At 50.6% G+C, this 22045-nt stretch overlaps 1 protein-coding gene across 1 annotated transcript in view; it reads right to left on the reverse strand.

Moving 5' to 3' along the window:
* The window catches only part of wnk1b (WNK lysine deficient protein kinase 1b), a 68409-nt gene that overhangs the window by 45257 nt on the left and 1107 nt on the right, over positions 1–22045 (reverse strand). Inside the window, 2 exon segments of the mRNA XM_084701083.1 lie at positions 19691–19896; positions 19899–21085. Of these exon segments, the coding sequence (XP_084557209.1) occupies positions 19691–19896; positions 19899–20499 (807 nt within the window). The 5' untranslated portion in view covers positions 20500–21085.

A 22045-nucleotide genomic window follows, 5' to 3' on the forward strand; every position in this document is an offset into this window, starting at 1 on the left:
TTGGCTTCCCCCTTCCTAGTGTGTGTGCTCCATCATTCACCAGGGGACGTATGGTCTGCATACCACACACACACAGACACTCACTAACTCACTCACTCACACACAGGCTGTGATTGATGCCCTGCCAGAACTGTGCTGATAGGGCTGAACCTGCTCTAGAACATGCCGATGTTCAAACAGCCCCCGGCCTCCTCCAGTACCTTGGCCCGGCTTCAACTGCCGTCGTTTTGTCAACACTTGTTGCTACACTGGCGCACTGTTCTAGAACTGCTGGTCAGGTGTTCTAGAACTGCGGGTCAGGTGTTCTAGAATCCAGGAGGGGGACGTCGATGAGATTCTCCTGGCTTCTGGTGGCTTTGCTTTGATCTCAGTTGTACCTTGTTTCAGCAGAGCCCTGGATCACAAGGGAACATTGACTCTTCCATTCTCATAATACCTTGCTCAACGTAAACGTTGTTCTGAAATACTGCAGGAAAATCAGCCTTAAAAGTGTATTTTGAAACATAAGTTTCTCCTAATAAGGTCAAGTTAAAGCCATCCTGACCCTACCTTATCCCAAACCACAGTGACGTCACGGCCTATCATTAGCTGATTCTGTTGGCCTGTGCATTCCCTGAGTACGGGAATGCATAAGACAGCTCTATCGTGAGGTCATTGGGGGAATGAGTTACAAGCAGTTAATAACTACCGTGGAGATCGAGGCATCCCATAATATATGCCTGTCAAACCCTAGAGAGAGATCTGGAGGCAGATATGCGCCTCAACATAAGGCAATGACTAACAGAATACAGATTCAGATTAGTCTCTGAGAATAGCAGGGCCAAGTAGCAGTACAGAATAATGTACATTATGGATAACATAGCAGACAAGCACACGCACACACACAGACACACGTCACGGGAGAGAAGCATGCCATCTAAGAAAAACACGTTCACATAATATATATACATATATATATATACATATATACATATACACAAATATATATATATATATATATATATATATATATATATTTTTTTTTTTTAAGAATGCGACTATGTTATTTCACAGTGTTCACATTTCACAGTTTAGATGTCTCCCCCCCACACACACACTTTGGAGGAGTTGCTCTCGTCAAGCACCTATATGTGAACAGTAAGGAATTTAAGTCTGGTCCGCAAGTCTGGTCCGCAAGTCTGGTCCGCAAGTCTGGTCCGCAAGTCTGGTTGTAAGTCTGGTCTGTAAGGGTTGGCCCGATGTGAGAGATGTAACCCCTGACGCCAATCCTCAATGTGTTTCAGGCCTGGGCTATGGTAGAGACACCACAGAGGAAAGAGGTATTAGTGAACACTGAGCATGGCATTAGTGTCACAGTTCCCAAGATGGAAACAGACAGATTCATCACTGAGTGGGAGGATGAGCAGATGAGAGATTTGATTGGACAAATGTGATTCAGGAAAGAGATCGGATACGTGCCAAAGAGCTGTCACTCAGCATCTGTTAGGCCGGCTGAGTCATACAGACTCTTTTCATTGTCACACACATGCACGCACACACACAACCAAACACACACACAGTGGCACCTCTTGGGACTTGGAAAGTGTTGGAAGGTGCTGGATGGTTGAGGTGTGCTGAAGGTGTAAGATGACTATTACCGTGTTCCTGGGAAATCATTGTTGTAAAATGTTAGGTCAAGCATAAAGAGGCTAGTCATCCTTCACACACACACACACAATACAGGGTGTGTGTGAATCACACTGAACAGCCTGCGGTTGACTGTCACAATGTACATTAAAAAATAATACAGGCACAGACAGAGACGGGGGGGGGGGAAGAGAGAGAGAGAGAGAGAGAGAGAGAGAGAGGTGGAGAGAGAGGGTTGGGAAAAATAGGATGAAGACAAGGAGGAGAGATTGAGAAGAGAGTCGGAAGTGTCTGGTTACTCTGCAGGTCATCGATCACCACATGTACCCACCATGTCCTATCCTGACCCTGGACCTGACCCCTGACCCCCCTCTCCACCAACACCATCAATATGAGGCCTCTCTTTGTTTCGAGAGAGAGAGAGAGAGAGAGAGAGAGAGAGAGAGAGAGAGAGAGAGAGAGAGAGAGAGAGAGAGAGAGAGAGAGAGAGAGAGAGAGAGAGAGAGAGAGAGAGAGAGACAGACAGACAGACAGACAGACAGACAGACAGACAGACAGACAGACAGACAGAGAGAGAGAGACAGAGAGAGACAGAGAGAGAGAGACAGAGAGAGAGAGAGAGAGACCGAGACCGAGACAGAGGGGTAGAGTGAGACAGAGACAGACAGACAGAGAGCAAGAGAGAGAGAGGTGTTCAAATGAGACACGAAGACATGAGCAATAGCAACCCTTCTAAAAAGGTGGAGGCCATCTGCTGATGATGAGACAAACCTTATTAACAGACCACCTTGGACTGTGTGAGTAGGAGTGTGAACGCATAAGAGTAAGCTATTTCCTGTCACTGTTAAATTAAATGCTCTGAGATTATGTTAATCAAAAGAACATCAGTACTGTCGATTTGACTCATTTAGGCTCATGCTGATTTGTTCCCACACTGCATGTATCCTTTAGGCCTTGAATGAAGCCTGGGGCTAAAGTAGACAGTTAGCTCAATATGAGGTCATGGTGCGAATGTCTGTTGGCTTCCTCCCTGACAACAGTGAGAGGAGATGCATCATGACGCTATGACATCATAACAATGATGCCTTGTACCTTCAAACATATTAGCCTATCATGTGATCAAACAAACCACTTCTTATTGGACGTGACCTTCCAAAGGCTGCCTATGGGAAGTCATGCTACTGTAAAGGCAGCTCTGGCTGGATTCCAGCCTTGCATTCCCTCAAGATACATGCTATACAGGCCAAGCTCAACTCCGCAGCGCTAAATCACACGGTAGTAAATCTGTCACAGGCACACATATAAAGAACATTGGTTTAGTGTCTCTCTATCCATCTGTTGACACATTGGAGGGTTCTAGCTTGAGACACAGTGGTGTGCGTGTGTGTGTTGTTCAACAGGTTAGTAAAGTTAGAGAAACTAGTGTTGCTAACCGGCTGGAGCCTACAGAGATGGGGGCACGTCAGGAGAATCCCCCCCAGAGAACAGAGGTCCTGCCTGGGTCTGACCCAATTATCTGGCCCCTACTGTAGGTGGCCCCTACCTGGCTTCCGAGAATGAGGGATGGTGGGGTGGGGCGAGGAGATTGGGTTACATCATCCATCCACATCTTACTCCGGACACATGTTGCTGGTTAGAAGGGAGTCTGGCAAAGTTACAGACTTCCCCCAGCAGAGAGAGAGGGAGAGGGGTAGAGAGAGAGAGAGGGAGAGGGGTAGAGAGAGAGAGAGGGGTAGAGAGAGAGAGAGAGAGAGAGAGAGAGAGAGAGAGAGAGAGAGAGAGAGAGAGAGAGAGAGAGAGAGAGAGAGAGAGAGAGAGAGAGAGAGAGAGAGAGAGAGAGAGAGAGAGAGAGAGAGAGAGAGAGAGAGAGAGAGAGAGAGAGAGAGAGAGAGAGAGAGAGAGAGAGAGAGAGAGAGAGAGAGAGAGAGAGAGAGAGAGAGAGAGAGAGAGAGAGAGAGAGAGAGAGAGAATGAAGGACAGAGAAAGATGGACAGAGAAAGATGGAGAGGAAGTTTACATCTCACTAATGTACCACGCATAATGTACCCCCCCCCCCCCCCCCCACTGGCAGTGTTTGTGTGTCGTGTGTGTGAACGTAGGTGTGTGTGTGTGTGCGTGAGAAGCTCATTCATTCGAGGGGATTAATGGCAGACAGCGATCTAATGGAGTCTCCCACTGTGAGTTTTACTGCAGGGATTTGGAGGTGATACATACGAAACAGGCCTTATGAGGTGAAGAGGCCCGTGTCTGGGCGGATATGTTGGGTGTAGAGAGGCTGGGCACAGAGGCCCATTGGAGATAGCAAGCGCCTGGAATTCAACACAACAAAGTGGCTGTCGCTCACACACGCACACAATGAATCTGACCCCTCGTCTCCCATATGAGAAATAAATGACAGACATCTGCCCACCAAGCCTAAGAATCCTGCTTGGGAGTTATAATGAGTATTGCTGTTATATAACATCAGGCTGGACATGCCTACAGTCGCTCACACAGAGAAATGACCAGACACACCAGCACCACGATCCAGACACGTGTCCCCTCAGTGTCCACACAGGTGTTTAGGAGAACCAATAAGCAGGCCAGGAAGGGGTAAGATAAGAGCCAATCGGTGCCCCTTATCTCTACAAGACAGGAAGTGCCCAGCGTTTTGAATTGCTCACAGTCTGATGGCCAACGCAATGCAACTGCTTTCAAATCAAAGAGACCCTGCAAATAAAGGAACTGATAAGACTCAGTTCAAGATTCAGTTCCAAATCTAGAACATTGGGAGCGTTCCAAATCCACAACCGCAGAGCGAGTTTTCATGGTGCGAGAGAGAGAGCTTGATGACTTTGTGCTATCCAAACTGTGAGTGTTGATCACACTGGCCCCTCCAGAACCTGCTCAGGGATGCATGCCACGATGATATCACCAGCAGGAAAAACTAGATATTCACACAGAGAGTGAGAGACCTCGGGGTAGAGAGAGAGAGGGGTAGAGAGAGGGGTAGAGAGAGAGGGGTAGAGAGAGAGAGAGAGAGAGAGGGGTAGAGAGAGGGGTAGAGAGAGGGGTAGAGAGAGGGGTAGAGAGAGGGGTAGAGAGAGGGGTAGAAAGAGGGGTAGAGAGAGGGAGAGAGGTGCTCCTGGCTGACTGGTTACTTCCTGTGAAAACCTCAGTGAGAGTCGCTCACATCTTCCTGTTTCACACCAACACAGGACTGCACAGGGCAGAGAGAGGAGAGCTGCACAGGGCAGAGAGAGGAGAACTGCACAGGGCAGAGAGAGGAGAGCTGCACAGGGCAGAGAGAGGAGAGCTGCACAGGGCAGAGAGAGGAGAGCTGCACAGGGCAGAGAGAGGAGAGCTGCACAGGGCAGACAGAGGAGAGCTGCACAGGGCAGAGAGAGGAGAGCTGCACAGGGCAGAGAGAGGAGAGCTGCACAGGGCAGAGAGAGGAGAGCTGCACAGGGCAGAGAGAGGAGAGCTGCACAGGGCAGAGAGAGGAGGGCTGCACCAGACAAGACGGTTACACAGGCAGACACAGAAAAGGATTATTAATGCATCGGGTTAAATCCAAAAGTAGACAGAGGCTGATAGGGGGTGGGGAGGGAGGGAGGGAGAGATGGAGGGAGGGCAGGCGGGAGGGAGAAACAGACTAAGTAGGGGAAGGAGGGAGAGATGATGCACGCTGTTCCCCAGACAGACACTTCTCTCCCACTGAGAGCTGCCAGCCGACAGGGTCAGGCTCTGGTCGTCTGGGAAGGAAGGAAGAAGGGAGAGAGGGAGAGAAGCAGAGCAAGAGAAACAGAGCGAGAGAAAGGAGGAGGAAGAGACAGTTGGATGAAGTGAGACAGCGTCGGAGATAAACAGAGGAACGATCGACGGAGAGAAGCAAGCAGAGACGATGAGAGATAGAGAAAAGGATGAGAGAGGTGGAGAGAAGGAAGAGAGAGAGAGAGATGCAGCTGGTGATTCATCCTTCACCCCAGAGTAGCGTTCAGCTGGCAGACTGGCACCGTCAGGGCAGGACAAAGACCCAGACAGACGCGGGGAGCCCAGCGGGAATTAGCCCACTTAGCTGCAACTGAGGCCTGCTGTTCAGGCATCGCCTGGTTACCCCTGGACACAAACAACTGCTGGCTTGGAGTTCCAAACCTCAAAGTCATGCCTACATCAAATTAAGATAAACAAAACCTTTGTCTTCAGAGGCTGGGCCCTGTTTAACCATCTATGGCAGTAGTTAGGCTAAATGCAGTGTGAACCAGATGGATTTCGAATGCCACCGAGGCTGAACCTCAATCTTAGCCAGCCTTGGTAGAAAACCTGAATCATATGAATGAAAATAATTGGAATAATAATCAATCCGATCGGTTGAGTCAATCCCATTTCCTATGTTCCCAGAAAACCTGAACGTGTTTCTTCCAATTGCCTCGCAGTCAAACAAGGGAGGCTGACAGAATGTGTGTTTACCTGACACACTGCTGACTCAATGGGAACAGGCAGCCATCCAAACCCACTGAAAGCTCAGGTGTGTTCCCCAGACCTGGCAGGGCCCCAGCAGCAGCTAGCTAGCAGCCTCACCGCGCTGCCCCAGCAGCAGCTAGCTAGCAGCCTCACCGCGCTGCCCCAGCAGCAGCCTCACCGCGCTGCCCCAGCAGCAGCCTCACCGCGCTGCCCCAGCAGCAGCCTCACCGCGCTGCCCCAGCAGCAGCTAGCTAGCAGCCTCACCGCGCTGCCCCAGCAGCAGCTAGCTAGCAGCCTCACCGCGCTGCCACAGCAGCAGCTAGCTAGCAGCTAGCTAGCAGCCTCACCGCGCTGCCCCAGCAGCAGCCTCACCGCGCTGCCCCAGCAGCAGCTAGCTAGCAGCTAGCTAGCAGCTAGCTAGCAGCTAGCTAGCAGCTAGCTAGCAGCCTCACCGCGCTGCCCCAGCAGCAGCTAGCTAGCTAGCAGCCTCACCGTGCTGCCCCAGTAGCAGCTAGCTAGCAGCCTCACTGCGCTAGCCCCACACTGACACAGCAGTGATAAACACACTACTTTATGCAAGGAAATAATGAATTAAGTCCTGGATTAAGTACCTCTGATACTTAGATTGAACACGCTGGGATTTCACCAAACGATTCAGGAATAAGACAAAAACAGGAAACAAAGCTAATTTTGTATTAGAAATCCTATTAATCTGGACATAATCTAACAACGCGAGCCTGGTCTAATAGTATTTCACCACAGGAAAGGTTCTTTAGCCCAATCCACGTCTGTGTTCATGGAACAGGATGGCGTGTATGTGTGTGTGCGTGCGTGTGTGCGTGTGTGTGTGCGTTGTGGCTGTAAACGCAGGAGGAGGCGTAGGGGAAGTTTGTGAATAAACCCCTGCTTGCAGCTACTGCTACTAGAAATTCAGTAAACCTTCCCTAACGCTAAATAGCTTTTTAAAATGTGCCCTTTCTGTTGAGAACAAAGGCCTCGATGCAGGAGGAACCAGACCGGGGTTCTGCATTGCAAGCAGAAGCAGCGAGGCAGTTAACCACAGGCTGCAGAGAGCACTCAACACTCATCCCCTGCTCACACACACACACACACACACACATGTAGGCTACACTGTAGGCATGTACCAACCAACCAGCCTGCGTGTGTGTGTGTGTGTAGCTTGTGACATCACACAGGAAGCAGGAAGCTACTAATGGTGCAGAATATTGAGGTGTTAAGAACATGAGAGAAAGCTTCATAACCTCTGTGGTTGAAAGCTATTTATTTATCAAACACCAACCACACTTCATCCCCCCAACCCAACTACAACGTTTAACTAATTTAGGCCTAACCCATTCTCATGAGGACAACTTCAACAGAACAATGGGTTTCTCCACATCAGTGTATAAACTGGGAGGAGAGGGGAGGAGAGAAGAGGGGAGGAGAAGAGAGAAGAGGAAGAGATCCAACTCAGCCTGTCTCCAAGGAATTGTTGCATCAGTGCAGAGTAGAGCCTAAGCTACTAACAGGAAGCCATACATTTCCCTTTCCTCTGCAAACATGCAGACATGTACACAATACTACATAAAGCGAGCTGGCTGTGTTACAGTAGGGGTGGGGTAAGGGGTGGTGGGTAGAGACTAAAAAGATAACATGACAGACATGGAGAGAAAGAGAGAGACAGGGAAAGAGAGACAGACAGAGAGACAGACAGAGATAGATAGACAGAGAGAGATAGACAGAGAGAGAGAGAGACAGAGAGATAAACTGAGAGAGATAAACAAAGAGAGATAGACAGAGAGAGATAGACAGAGAGAGATAGACAGAGAGAGATAGACAGAGAGAGATAGACAGAGAGAGATAGACAGAGAGAGATAGACAGAGACACAGAGACAGACAGACAGACAGAGAGGGCGTACAGAATGTCTGCAAGTGTAGTAAATGTGTGTTGTGCTCTCAGTAATTCTGTGTCTCTATTAATAGCAGTGTTTGCTGCAGCAGAAAGCTTCTCTCACAGACAGAGACTCAGCGCAGGGCTGAAGCCTGCTGGGCCCCATATAAAACAATAAAGCAAACCCCACCACCTACACACACACCCACACAGTCTGAATAATGTAAAGCTTCACGCGACCGTAACAACCTGCAGTGACACATCATGTATGCAACTCCACAGCAGCGCCAGAGACAGGCGGCCAGTATGTGATCCTCTGAGCCCCACCACCCCCACCGCTCCCCCCACCTCCCCCACCCCCCCACCGCTCCCCCCACCACCCCCACCCCTCCCCCCACCTCCCCTCTCCCCTCACAGTGACATGGCATCCCTCTAGCCTGTTACCCAGGCTCATGGAGTCCAGGGACGGGACAGACTCGCACAGACTCGATCAGCTGCAGCTGGCTTGCTGGGTCTGGCTACTTGTCACGTTCCAGGATGTACACTGTGAGGCGCGCGTGTGTGTGTGTGGGTGTGAGAGATCGGTCGGCCCCCAGGAAGCAGGCTCAGACAGAGTGTTGATGAGCAGCCCTTGGTCTTGGATGGTAATCACACACTGTGATTGAGGAGGTGGTGGTGGTGGGGTGTTGGAGGGAGGTAGGGTGTGGTTCGAGATCCAGCGGACCAGCGGGGTGGGAGTGGCTCCTGGGAGCAGGGCCAGGGTGAGTCTGGCACAGGTCTTACCCATTCGGCTCTTTATCCTCTCCCCCGGAGTTATGCAGAGGTGTGCAGGGTCAAGGGAGACACAGTGGAGAGAGGAGGATGACACACTTCCTGTCTCTCCTCAGACCAGCTAACATGAAGCTTCCGTTTCCTCTCTGACAGATCAGTGACGAGAGCTCTACTCCCCGTGACAGAGCTCCGTCCTACTCCAGTGAAGAAGCAGTGAACAGACAGGTTTGTAAGCTGCCCCGCCCAGCAGCGTTACCTCCTCTGTGTTTAAATGACCTGCTCCACATCCCTTTGTGTGGGTTAACTAGCAGGGGCTTGGGACAATATTGACTGAGGCCCTAGACCCGGAGGAGGATAGGCCGGGACAATGGGAGGTGATCAAGTGGTACTGTATGGTTTACCACCAAGACCCTCAAGGTGAGGAATCTCTGGGGAGTTTCTCCTGCTGTCTGAGATGGGAGGCTTGGCTAGGGTAGCCCAGCCCATTCCAGCCTAGCCTGCTATTCTAGCCTTGCCAAGACTTTTCCAGCCAAGCCCAGCCTAGCCTCCACCACACCACACCACACCACACCATGCATAAATCTGGAAGCAACCCTGGCCCATTCCAGCCTAGCCCAGCCTTCTCCAGCCCAGCCCACACCAGTCATAAATCTGGAAGCTGTGAAATATTCACACTGCCATGAGTCGTTAGGGCTCATGGCCAGACAGCTGGCTGGGGATGGCATAGCTGTCTGTGGGGGGGGTGGGAGATAGAGAGATAGAGAGATAGAGAGAGAGAGAGAGAGAGAGAGAGAGAGAGAGAGAGAGAAAGAAAGAGAGAAAGAAAGAGAGAAAGAGAGAAAGAAAGAGAGAGAGAGAGAGAGAGAGAGAGAGAGAAGGAGATAGAGGGAGAGAGAGAGAGAGAGAGGGGCAATGCTAGCCAAGTAGGGTTACCCAGGGTTGTGGAATATATTGCACATCATGCTTAAGATCCCCACCATCTACTAACAGACTACCTCATATTATAGAAATGCAATCCTAGACCCAGCCCGTGGAATGATTACAATTACATAACACACACAAGCTTAGGAAGGATTATCATCTCTTATCTCGAGCAGAGCTGGAGATTGTTTCCTCTCCGACTGTCCACTTGGGGCAGTGGCCTTTGGCTCAACCAGGCGGTGTGGAGAGAGCCTGGTCAGAGATTTCCGGAAAGCTGAGAGACCCTGTGAAAATGTGTCACTCTGGAAGAATAAAGGTTAGTTTTCTCCACCGAGGCTGGAACTTCAGTCAGGGTTCTGGAGTTTATACTCATTTATCAGTCAGCTAGTAGCGAGAATTTACAGCAGTCCAGAAACAGGCCCGAAGAGCAACGAACGCATCGGAGAAAGGGAAATGGTCTTCTGCCAAATGTCTCTGAGGCCTGAAGAGCTGAAAGGTGGATGGAGGACCATAGAAGTCAGTCACTGAGTTTGTTATGTAATATATGGTGATGACAGACTTCTTTCTGGTCTAACCACAGGATATGGTAAACACAACACACACTGACGGAACACAATGGACCACGGGCTATAGACTGCACTACAAAACTCAACAGTAATATGACGAAAGTAGAAATATATTACGGTAAGACCATTGATTAGGATTTAACATAGGTTTTTTCAACACCGACCAAATACAAAGAAGGTCTGGTATGTCGATTCATAAACCCAGGGAGCATGTATGAACAAGCTACAGCAGGTGTGTGTGTGTGTGTGTGTGTGTGTGGGTGAGCCTGTCCATTGGAATCTGGTCACCCTGACAGGTCAACTCAAATTGCCATGTGAAGGACACATGCACTCAGGCGTCAGCATGCGCACACACACACACACACACACACACACACACACACACACACACTCACACACACACTCACAGCTGCTGGTGGCAGAAAGATCCCAAGCGCCTTCATTCTCAGGTTCACTGTGTCCTAGCTCTACTTGAACACACACACACACACACACACAGAGTGAAGGTCTCCAGCCTACGTCATTAGAGTTTGGGTGCTCCAGTTCAGACCATCAGGCAAAACAGCTTCAACAGATGAGGTGCAGCTATTTATAGAGTAAACCTCCCAATACAGAGGGAGACATAGGAGGCTCTCTCTCCTTCTGTCTCCTCTTTCCTCATCTCCCATATCTCCTCCTCCTTTATCTCCTCTCCTCCTTTTTCCTATTCTCTTCTCTCCTCTCCTCTCCATCTCTTCTCCTCCTTTTTCTTCTCCTCTTCTCCCACAGGGACTAACATGGGCTCAGTGAGGTCAGGAAAAAGGAAGTAACTCTCCAGAGAGACAGGGAAACAGGAAGAGGAGGAGGGAAAGAGGAGGAAAGGCAGAGAGATGGAGGGAAACAGACACTGTAGCTGTCATAAAGACCGCAGGCCTGATATGGGGCCCTCCCCCTCTCACCTCTCCCCCCTCGCCCTCTCTCCCCTCCTCCCTCGCCCTCTCCCCCTTCCCCTCTCCCTCATAATCTAAGCAGTAACTTTGTTGTCCTACTTTTCACCTGTGGCAGGTCGGGGGGGGGGGGGGGGGGGGTACATGATGTGACAGCCAGACCAACCGCCAGCCCGAAGTTAAGGTTTCTACTAAACCTGACTGCATCCAGCTCACACACAATTATTCTGATTGAGTGTGTCTGTACTTACATCCTGTCAAAACAATAAAGCATGACTTGACACTAGCACCAAAATCCTCCCTCACTTATAACTGCACATGGACAACATCCTCCTTATTAATTCAATCTCAGAGAGAGAGAAAGAGGAAGGAGGGAGGGAGGGAGGAATGTAGAATGTAGGTGCTGAGAGGGATGGGGGGAGGAGAGAGATGGAGAGCAGAGGGAGGAGGAAGATCGAAGATGAGTTACAAAATGGGAACTAAACGGTCAATTAAGCCTCAAGATCCAGTCAGCAGTTCTCTTTCCGTCTAGCTGCCTCCCTGATCAAGAAGGAAAGGAGCTACTCATCCACCCACTCATCCTCAGAGATACATGACTCACTGTGTTAGAGGAGAGGGTCTGGGGGTGGAGGAGAGAGTCTGGGGGTGGAGGAGAGGGTCTGGTGGAGGAGGAGAGGGTCTGGGGGTGGAGGAGTGGGTCTGGGGGTGGAGGAGAGGGTCTGGGGGTGGAGGAGAGGGTCTGGGGGTGGAGGAGTGGGTCTGGGGGTGGAGGAGAGGGTCTGGTGGAGGAGAGGGTCTGGTGGAGGAGAGGGTCTGGTGGAGGAGTGGGTCTGGTGGTGGAGGAGTGGGTCTGGTGGTGGAGGAGTGGGTCTGGGGGTGGAGGAGAGGGTCTGGTGGAGGAGAGGGTCTGGGAGTGGAGGAGAGGGTCTGGTGGAGGAGAGGGTCTGGTGGAGGAGAGGGTCTGGTGGAGGAGAGGGTCTGGGGGTGGAGGAGAGGGTCTGGTGTAGGAGAGGGTCTGGTGTAGGAGAGGGTCTGGTGTAGGAGAGGGTCTGGTGGAGGAGAGGGTCTGGTGGAGGAGAGGGTCTGGGGGTGGAGGAGAGGGTCTGGGGGTGGAGGAGAGGGTCTGGGGGTGGAGGAGAGGGTCTGGGGGTGGAGGAGAGGGTCTGGGAGTGGAGGGTCAGGAACCCTGGATGACAGAGGCTATGTATTATGCTGGTATATGGTTTAAATATACTGATATTCTGATGTCAACAATCTGAATGGCGCATGCGCGCGCACACACACACACACACACACACACACACACCTCTGTAGGCTTTGTAGTCTGGCCAGAGAGCTTCCCCCTCTAACAAATGACTGACTGACGTCCTACTGCAAGAATCCGGAAAATGTGAGGGCACACACAAAAACCAAGGGGAAGACTATCTCTCTCACACACACACACACACACCATTACACAGCAGCACAGTCACTGCAGATAAGCTCAGTTTACGCTGATGCAGACGACAGCCAGCTCTGTCTATTTTAGCCAGCTCAGATGAAGATCCAGCCCAAGCCATGCACCCCCCCCCCTCTGCCCTGCTTTCAGCCCACACAGACAGCCTTACAGGGGGGCAGGTGCTACCCCTTCACTTCATCCTTGAGATCTCAGGCCAATCCTCCAGTCTCTTGTCTCCAGCCCCAGATCGAGGCTCGTTGGCTGGGCAGGCCCAACAAGCCCTGCTGGGGTCTGGCTGGACCACCGTGGAGTCGACTGCTGATCAATCACCACCCCGTCAGGGGCAGAGAAAGATGGCGTGGGTTAGGTTTCACCGTAGGGTGCAAGCAGTGAAGCTACACCAGAGACACGTGACAGAAAGAGAGACTGAACATACAAACCCATACATACCCGTGTGTGTGTGTGTGTGTGTGAGAAGATCTAAAGCCTAATGTAAGTGGAGTGGTGTAAAGTTGCCCCTAGATCATGGCCGGGGTCAGTTTTATATTTAACCTGTCTGACAGTTAGGGGTATGATCAGGGAAGGAAACAGAACCCAGATCAGTTTTATGTTTCACCTGTCTTGACAGTTGGTGGTCTGATTAGGGATGGAAGCAGATCCCAGATCTGGAGAAAGCGAGCCGTTCCTGTGGAGAGCAGACAGCCAACAGCCATGCTCCGTTCACAGGAAGTGATTACTACTACTGACAATGTCACTATTGTTTAACTGGCTTCATAATCCTCTTTTGCACTAATCAGAAACACACTCTGGTCCCTCAGGGACCGAAGAGAACAGCTCCAGAAGAAAAACTTCCCAGAAAAAGGTCTTAGCGATGATCAGTGAGACACAATCCAACGATGAGCCAGGATGATGAGGCTGATGGGGGAGGGGGGAGAGGGGGTGGGGGGAGAGGGGGAAGGGTGTGGGATGAGTGGGGGAGGGTAGGGGAGGGGAGAGGGTGGGGGTAAGACTGGGAGAGTGCAAGAAAGAGCGTGTGAGAAAGAGAGAGTAGACAGAGGGTAGAGAGCAAAGTAAAGAGAAACAAAAATGGAGAGGGGGGCGTGCAAGTGAGGAGGGGTGGAGTGAAACATGAGGAATTTACTGCCTCCCATCTCACTCCCATCACTACTGACCTTTAGCCCACATAATCTACCTGAGAATGGTCAGAGCAGGCAGAGGGGGAACGAGGGAGAGGAGGGCATGGACGAATGGAACAGAGAGAGAACCCAACCCCTGCTTTTAACTTCCAGACCTGGAGAAGAACAGAGAATTATGGCATCACATGCTATAGATCACTCTGAGGTGAAGAGAGGAGGAGGAAAGGGGAGACATGACTTGGCTGATAGAGCCAGACTAGAAGAGCTCTCTCTCTCTCTCCCCCCTTCTCCTCACACCCACTCCCCCACTCTCCCCTCCTCCACACCCCGCCGGCATGGAAATCTACAGGGGATGACACATTCTTCCAGAGCTGGCTGACCTGCTTTATGTTGGCTCGTAGCCCACCTGACTCTAGGGACAAAGGAGTCCTGGCTGGGCTAGGCCTGGCTGACTATAGAGAAGACAGGAGAACCCAAGCCAGCCCGGAATGTGCTAGGCGCAAGACAGACTAGGGGAAACAGGGTGACTGGATGGGACTAGTCCGGACTTGAGGAAGCAAAAAGGAGGAGTGGGAGGGCTGAGGAGAGGTTGGGCTGGGGGGCGGGGAAGGTCTGGCTGGGCCTGACTGGGTCTCGTGTCTGTCTGTCTCCACATCTGAGACCACACATCAGCTTCAGAGCAGGATGGTCAGGCACGCTGGCTTCTTACTGGCCACAGCAGCACAGCAGAGGGAGTCATGTTGGGAGTCAAATGGCTGAGCGGTGATGGAGTTGGGCTTGTAATCAGAAGGTTGCCGGATTGATTCCCCGCCGTGCCAAACGACATTGTGTCCTTGGGCAAGGCACTTTACCCTACTTGGGGAATGTCTCTGTACTTACTGTAAGTCGCTCTGGATAAGAGCGTCTGCTAAATGACTAAATGTAAATGTAGCATAGCTCCAGGGGCTCTTCACTGTATGATGGTCACATAGGGTAACAGGAGGGGGTAGGGGGGTAACAGGGGGGGTGGGGGGGTCACAGTTAAGGGAGGGGTAGATAAGTGGAGAGGCCCTGAATTGGCCCCAGTTCTTAATCCAGTCCTGGGGCAGTTTTCTAATTCTCCCCAGCTGATTTGAAGCGTCGGGGAATGTAGGCAGTTCCTGGGTCAGCCCAAAGACACGTTCACACAGGGAGGAATGATCCAGCCCTACTCGTATACCGCTATCCACCATCATCAATATACCACAACACCCACAATCCACCATGATCAGTCCGCCGTAACACTCAAAAGTTCTGTGCGAGCTGAATTTCAGGATATTGATGTCGGTATGTTGAGAGGGAGTCTGCACTTTCCACTGGAAATGAATCTTGCAGATTGTGGCTTTAAGCAGAACACGGCGCCTAACGGCGGCATGAAGAGCATCTTTGAGAGTGGGCTGGACCGTGTCTGAGGTGTGTGTGTGTGTGTGTGTGTGTGTGAGAGAGAGAGCGAGCGTGATAGAGCGAGCACAGAGGAAACTGTTATCAGTTATCTATTTGAGATGTTGATGAAATTGATGGGTTGTGTGGATGGAAACACCGAGAAAGAGCGAGCCAGAGAGAGAGCGAAAGACAGACAGACTGTTCTGGGTCGTCATGCTATCCTCAGTAAGTCTTCAAGCATATGCTTGACGCACTCTCTTGTCCTTGATTCACCCCCAACCACAACCTCCTCCACAAACCGAGGCCTCACTTACACAGCCCAGCCAGGCTAAGACAGGCTTATAAGCGTAGCACAGAAAAACCCGGAAACACCTCTGATTTACAGCTGGCTGCTAAAATGCAAATATGACAAGAGAAAGACGGGGGGGGGGGAGGGAAGGGGATGACAAAACGACAGTAAACGGACAATCATTGTTGCGTCACTGCTGTGGACCAAACATGCAGAGTAGATTGACATCATTGTCTGTCAGGTTTATCTCCCTCTCTCTCTCTCTCACACACACACACACACGGAAGAAAAATAGCACAGGCCTAGTTTGCAAATGAAGGGCTGCTTTAGTCTTCCGCCCGCTCTGACTGAAAGCTGACAGGCCTGGGGCTCTGGGGGTGTGGGCCCTCTCTACCACACAGGCAGGCCTGTATGGAAAGCAGGCTACAGTTGGGTTCCTTCCTCTACAAGGTCTCCAGGTCGACGTGGGGGGAGCAGGATGAGCCAAGTGGAAGTGGAGATTGACAGCCTGTTATAAGACACTTCATCAGATCTCTCTCTCTCTCTCTCTCTCTCTCTCTCTCTCTCTCTCTCTCTCTCTCTCTCTCTCTCTCTCTCTCTCTCTCTCTCTCTCTCTCTCTCTCTCTCTCTCTCTCTCTCTCTCTCTCTCTCTCTCTCTCTCTCTCTCTCTCTCGCTCTCTCTCTCTCTCTCTCTCTCTCTCTCGCTCTCTCTCTCGCTCTCTCTCTCTCTCGCTCTCTCTCTCTCTCTCTTGCTCGCTCTCCCTCTCTCTCGCTCTCTCTCTCTCTCGCTCTCCCTCTCTCTCTCTCTCTCTCGCTCTCCCTCTCTCTCGCTCTCCCTCTCTCTCGCTCTCGCTCTCCCTCTCCCTCTCCCTCTCTCTCTAGTAGTCCGAACACAAGGTCACACACCCCGGCTACCACTGCCAAGAAACACATGTAATTGGGGGACAGGAAAGTGTGTTGGAGACGAAAAGAGTGAAGGGAAAGAGTGCATGTGCCAGTGAGAGTATCTTAACAGGTTGTGAGCAAGGGATTTAAAAGAAGCTTTAGAAAGAGCCAAAGAGAAGAATGTGCCTGGTTCCAAACTGTTCAGAGTTTACAGGTCGAGTCCAGTGAGCTACAATAACACTGTCCTGTTTCCACTTGCTGTCCTTCCTATGACAGCTTAGAACTGGATTTGGCTGCAGAGAAAGAGAGCGGGTAGAGAGAGAGAAAGAGAGAGTGGAGAGAGAGTAGAGAGAGAGAGAGAGAGCAAAGAAAAGGAGAGAACGAGCAAGACAGCATGGGAGAGAGGCAGAGGCAGAGTACAAGAGGAGAGGAAGAGAGCGAGGAGGGTGAGTGGAAAATAAGAAAAGAAAAGAGAGAGCACAGATTTAACCTATAGAGGCATGTCTCTCGACCATTAGAATTCCACTGAATGGAAAACAAAGGCAATGGGTATGCTTTTTGTCATAAAGGGCTGACGTCTTAAAGCTGTGTGTGTGTGTGTGTGTGTGTGTGTGTGCGCCCGTGTGTGTGCGTAGGAGCCCATTATGGTGTCATCTTAGACCCTGTCAACTCACTTGATCCTCACAGCGACCAGTGAAGGGAGAGGAGGAGGAGGAGGAGGAGGAGGGAGTGAGGGGTTTTGAAACTACCATCACCTTCCAAAATGTTACTACCCCTTACTAAAGTTGGACAAAAAGCAGACTCAAAAGTTTATAACGCTATGAAGGTTACTTTCTGCAGATACATGTTTGATTTGCCTTCTGGATTATTCAACCATTTTGGGCATCCGTGTTCTATGAAGTTTCTATAATTAAAAGTTTAGCTCATCAGCTGAAAGCTTCATAAATAAGTGAATGGATGTTCCCCACAGCTGCTTGCGATTTCCTAGCGTCAGTACACACACACACACACACACACAACCATGTGTACTCATTAAACACACACAAGTTGAAAGTAAGAACTAGTGTGGGGAAATAATTAGAGCATGGTTTATAGAGAAAGGTAGTTTTGGTTAGATCATATATGCTCACTCTGTAATAGCCCATCCTCAGATTTGATCAGTCTCAATCTATTCCCAAGCCCAACATAGTTTACTAACTGTGCAGAGACTCCCGATCAAACAAGCTATTGGCCAGCCTAACATGAATTGGTACTTGAAAACACAACCCACTCCCCTTTTCAGAAACACATCAGACCACAAAATCAACGTCACTTCCCTCCCATCCTTCATCCTCAGCTCCCCCAAATCACAACGACTCATCCTTGTGCGGTAGCCTCTTCTGAGGCAGGACCCTCAGCCCCTGCAGAACAGAGAGAAGTGCGCGCTGATAATCGGCCTGCGTTTAACACGCCAACACAAACGTGTACACACGTACACAAACCGACAACGGAGACTCAAATAAAGAGACAGTTTCATCTCTTTTTGTGATCCGACGCTCCAGATTCCTAGACTGATTGTGTCTCTCCTCCTTCCTGTTTCCCTCTCCTCATTATTTAACCTTCTTCCCAGCCCTCCTCCTCCTTTTAATTTCCCCTTCCATTCTCTCTTTGTTGAAAGGCAAACATTGGCAGTAGCAAGGCGAACCCCTTCCAGCACCCACCCCGACCCCCTGACCCCCTCCCCTTTGACCCCTGACCTTCCCCCTCCTCTCCTCCTGCCCTCCCTGCCCTATTCATCCCCCCCCATCCATCACTTCATCTGATGCTGTGTGCTCTGGATGTGCTCATGAGGAGTGCATGCCACCTCTATCAGACCTAACTGCCTTTATACACACACACACACACACACACACACACACACACACACACACACACACACACACACACACACACACACACACACACACACACACACACACACACACACACACACACACACACACACACACACACACCCGGTTCCAGACGCTACTAACTTTCAGTCACACACACAAACACAGTCTGTGCGTGTGGTTAGTGTGTAAGCAACCTCACTCGTCTCCCTTGGTTACAAGTGAAAGGTAGAGAGAGCTCAGACAGTCAGGTTAGACACACAAAATATTTTAGTCCAATGCTATCTAGCATAGCAGGGCTCATTTTAGCCCTGATTGCCTATGGCTGAAAAAGCTTTGACAAGTTGATGTAAGTCATAAATCTTTGTAGATATGAGTAATTCCTCCACCAGCAGCTGTCAAGCAGATGATGGTAGGACGAGTCAGTCCCACGAGCTAGCAGTGACTACATACTTAATTGCGAGATGTGAATAGACTGTGTGGATTAAGCCTGTAGTTCCTGTTGTTGTTGTTTTTGTGACAGGGCAGAGTGGTCTGTGCTGTCTGGGGAACTCGAGACCCCGGTCACAAACCAGCTCTCTCTCAGAAAAACACAAAGTTGATTTCAGCTCCTGGGAATAGAGATCAACAACATCTTGTGATGCTGGAGAAAGGATTCAAAAAGAGAGAGAGGTAAAGAGAGAGAGGGGTAGAGAGAAAGGGGTAGAAAGAGAGGGGTAATTGAGAAACTTCTGAGTTTCATTACTCCACCAATCCCCCCTCATTCGCACCTGTGAACTATTGTTGCTTCCTCTCAACAAGGTAATAATCTCACCTGCCAGCCTGCCCTCTTTTCAACCATCACAGTTCTGTAGAAACCTGGATACAGTCCTGATTCATATCTCAGGGCCCGCTGAGAAGTGAATGATGTGCTGATCACAAACTCTCTGATAATATCGGGCATCTGACATTGCTGTGAGTGACCTAGTGAGCTAATTACCAAGGCAACAAGCTGTTCCACGTGAGTGGGGGTATTGGGATTCCGAGCCATCCATTGGGTTCTTATCCACAGTCGTATGATCAAGCACTAAACACAAAACTTTGTAAATACACTTCAAACTTGCCCCCCCAACCCCCGCCCCCCCCTGTGAAGGACCCATATTAGGCGCTATGGGAACCATAACCACAAAGTTTGTAACAACAGCCTGCAGTGTCGAAACAATTTCCTGCTAGCCAGTCTTACGGTACCCATGTGGTCTCTGTCTGACAGAACCTCACCTACCACCTCACGTGCTCTCTTCTGAAACAGCAGACACCGCATTACATCCGTTCACACACATACCCTTCATTCCTGAAATGACACAGTACACATCTACAGTTTGGGTTTCCACACTATGACTTCCAATGGACCAGCAGTGGAAAAAACCCCCAACGTCCTACAACAAGGTCAACAAACACCTGACCTAGAAAAGCAGTTTCTGGGTCGACCCGTCCTCAGAAGCAGCCAGGGTGCCGAGAGGAAAGAGAGAGAGAACAGCGGGTCTTACCTGCAGCTCGCACCACGCCACCTCCACCGTAGTCTCCGTGTCCAGGCCCTTGTAGACCGTCTTGAAGGAACCCCGTCCGATCTCGATGTCGAACTTGAGAAAACGTCCGTCGGGCGACGTGCCCACGGCTTTGGTCTCCACCTCCTCTATGTCCTCCTGTACCTTCTTCTCCGCTTCCCTCTGTTCAGCCTCCGCGCGAGCCTTGGCCGCCCCCTCTCCCTCTCCTCTCGCTCCTCCTCCGACGCCGCCGCGCTGCTCTCCTCCGTCGTCGCCTTCCCGTCCGACGGGCCCTCCTTCCGCCTGGCCGCAGCGCAGGCGTCCTCCTCCGTCTCCCCTTCTCTGTCGCTGACATCCGACGCTTTCTGACCAGCCTCCTGCACCACCACCCCTTCGACACTGCTCCCCACACTGCTACAACTGGTGCCTCCACCTTCACCGCCCCCAGACTCAGCCTGTCTCTCGGTCACCTTCGACACCACCAGGCTGGGCAGAGGCACCGCCAGGCTCCCCTGGACGGCCTGCAGCGCGGGGCCAGATGGAGGGCTGGCGGGTTCGCAGTCGATCGGGGAGGTGAGGATGACCGCCTGGCTGGGCAGGTCAAGGGCCGTGGCGTTGGAGTCGCAGATCACGCTGCGTCGGAAGAAGCGGTGCTCGGCGGTCTTGGAGTCGCGGTCCATGGTGTGGCGCCGACGTCGGACCTCAGGGGTCGGTTTCTCCACCATGAGGGTGTCAGAGCTGCCACCGTTCACATTCTTGGGCGAGGGAGGGGCCAGGAAAGTCACAACCTTGCTGTTGGGGTTTTCCGACATATTTGCTGTTTGTTTTGGTTCGATTCAAGGGGGTTTCAGCGCTTAAATATTCTGAACTCGTAGAAATAAATTACAGTGAGAGATAACAAACCGTACGTGTAAACCTCCTCAACAAAGTGTTCTTTTTTTCTCTCTCTAACTCTCTCGTTGTTGTGAGGGGACAGTGCTTACACACACAAACTCCAGAGGTAGGGGAAAAATATATAGATATATGGGTATGCAAAATAAAATCTCTGAGGAGTTTGCAATAGAGGCCACTTCTTTTTTTTTTTTTTTAAGGAGTCTTTTAACAACAGTTACTATGTTTACAGCGCTCAGGGGCGGGGCTTAGAGGGGGTGTTCTTTTATAGATGGAAAAGAACAATAAGCAGTGGCGGGCCAGCGAGCGCGGAGGACGACACGAGAGGAGCGTCAGAGCCACACCATCCATCCTGCAGACATGTGGGGAGAGCTGTCCTGGAGCATAGAGAACCACCAGTGGGCAAGGCCCAGGGCCTGCAGGTGCCTGGAAGGACTGTTCTCAGGGCGGGGGTGGAGGGGTCGAAACCTTTCGGTTGGCTCCAGCTCCTGCCAGGGCCCCTTCTCACTGGAACACAGGAGAAGGATAATGAGTTTGAGAGTCAGAGAGGGGAGGATGAAGGGGGAGGGGGGGGGGATGAAGAGAGAATGAGGGAGATAAAGAGAGCAAGGGTGAGAGAATGTATGAGTGAGTGAGTAAGTGAGTGAGTCTGCACATTGTCCAAATTTAGACCGCCAGCTCTGTTGAGCTAGGGGTCACAGCCATGCCAGTCAGCAACACGAGCTGCGGTGGAGGAGAGGTTGGATTTACACGCCACACTTTTTCATTAACTCAAGCGTAAGAGTCGACTTTCATCGGTTACGATTCCTAGCTTGTCTGAATGCTAAAAATAGAAGAGATATACTATCAATCTTGACGCTTTATCTTTAAAATATTTATTCAAGTGTCACGTAAACAAATTAAGACACTTGATATTTTACAGTTTGACATTTTCAACTTGTAGTGACTGTTAGATTCCGCACTTTACCTATTGAATGCAAGTAACAATGTTGTGGAAAATGACATCCAGTGCATACAGGACAGCTGTGCGCGCCTGCGTGTGGCCTGGTCCACTTCGTTTCTCGAGCTAGTTAGCTTAGCTACTTGCTAGCTAGAGGGATAGCCCACATTTCCGCGCTGTAACTTGGGTATATTTCCGTTTTCAACCAAACTAAAATCTAAACACATAACATTGGGTGAGAAAACTCATGGTGAACATATTTGACGTCCAGTTTGTCAGTATAGCTGTAAACGGACAGACAACCTTGTTAAAGTGAACACAACGTAGTCTTGGCGACGCTCATGCAGCACTGATGATGTAGAACTCGTGCACGGAAAGACTTTTAAAATATAAACTTGTTAAATACTATCATTTTAACAGTTATGCTGTAGACCTCCACTGGTTTAACCCACTTGAGATTAATACCATAGCGTCACAGCTATATTTAAATGTGTATGACATGTAATATTGCCAAGTCAGCCGATGCA

The sequence above is a fragment of the Hypomesus nipponensis genome, chromosome 7 (genome assembly GCF_054491055.1).
Source record: "Hypomesus nipponensis isolate SF chromosome 7, ASM5449105v1, whole genome shotgun sequence".
Classification (NCBI taxonomy): Eukaryota; Metazoa; Chordata; class Actinopteri; order Osmeriformes; family Osmeridae; genus Hypomesus; species Hypomesus nipponensis.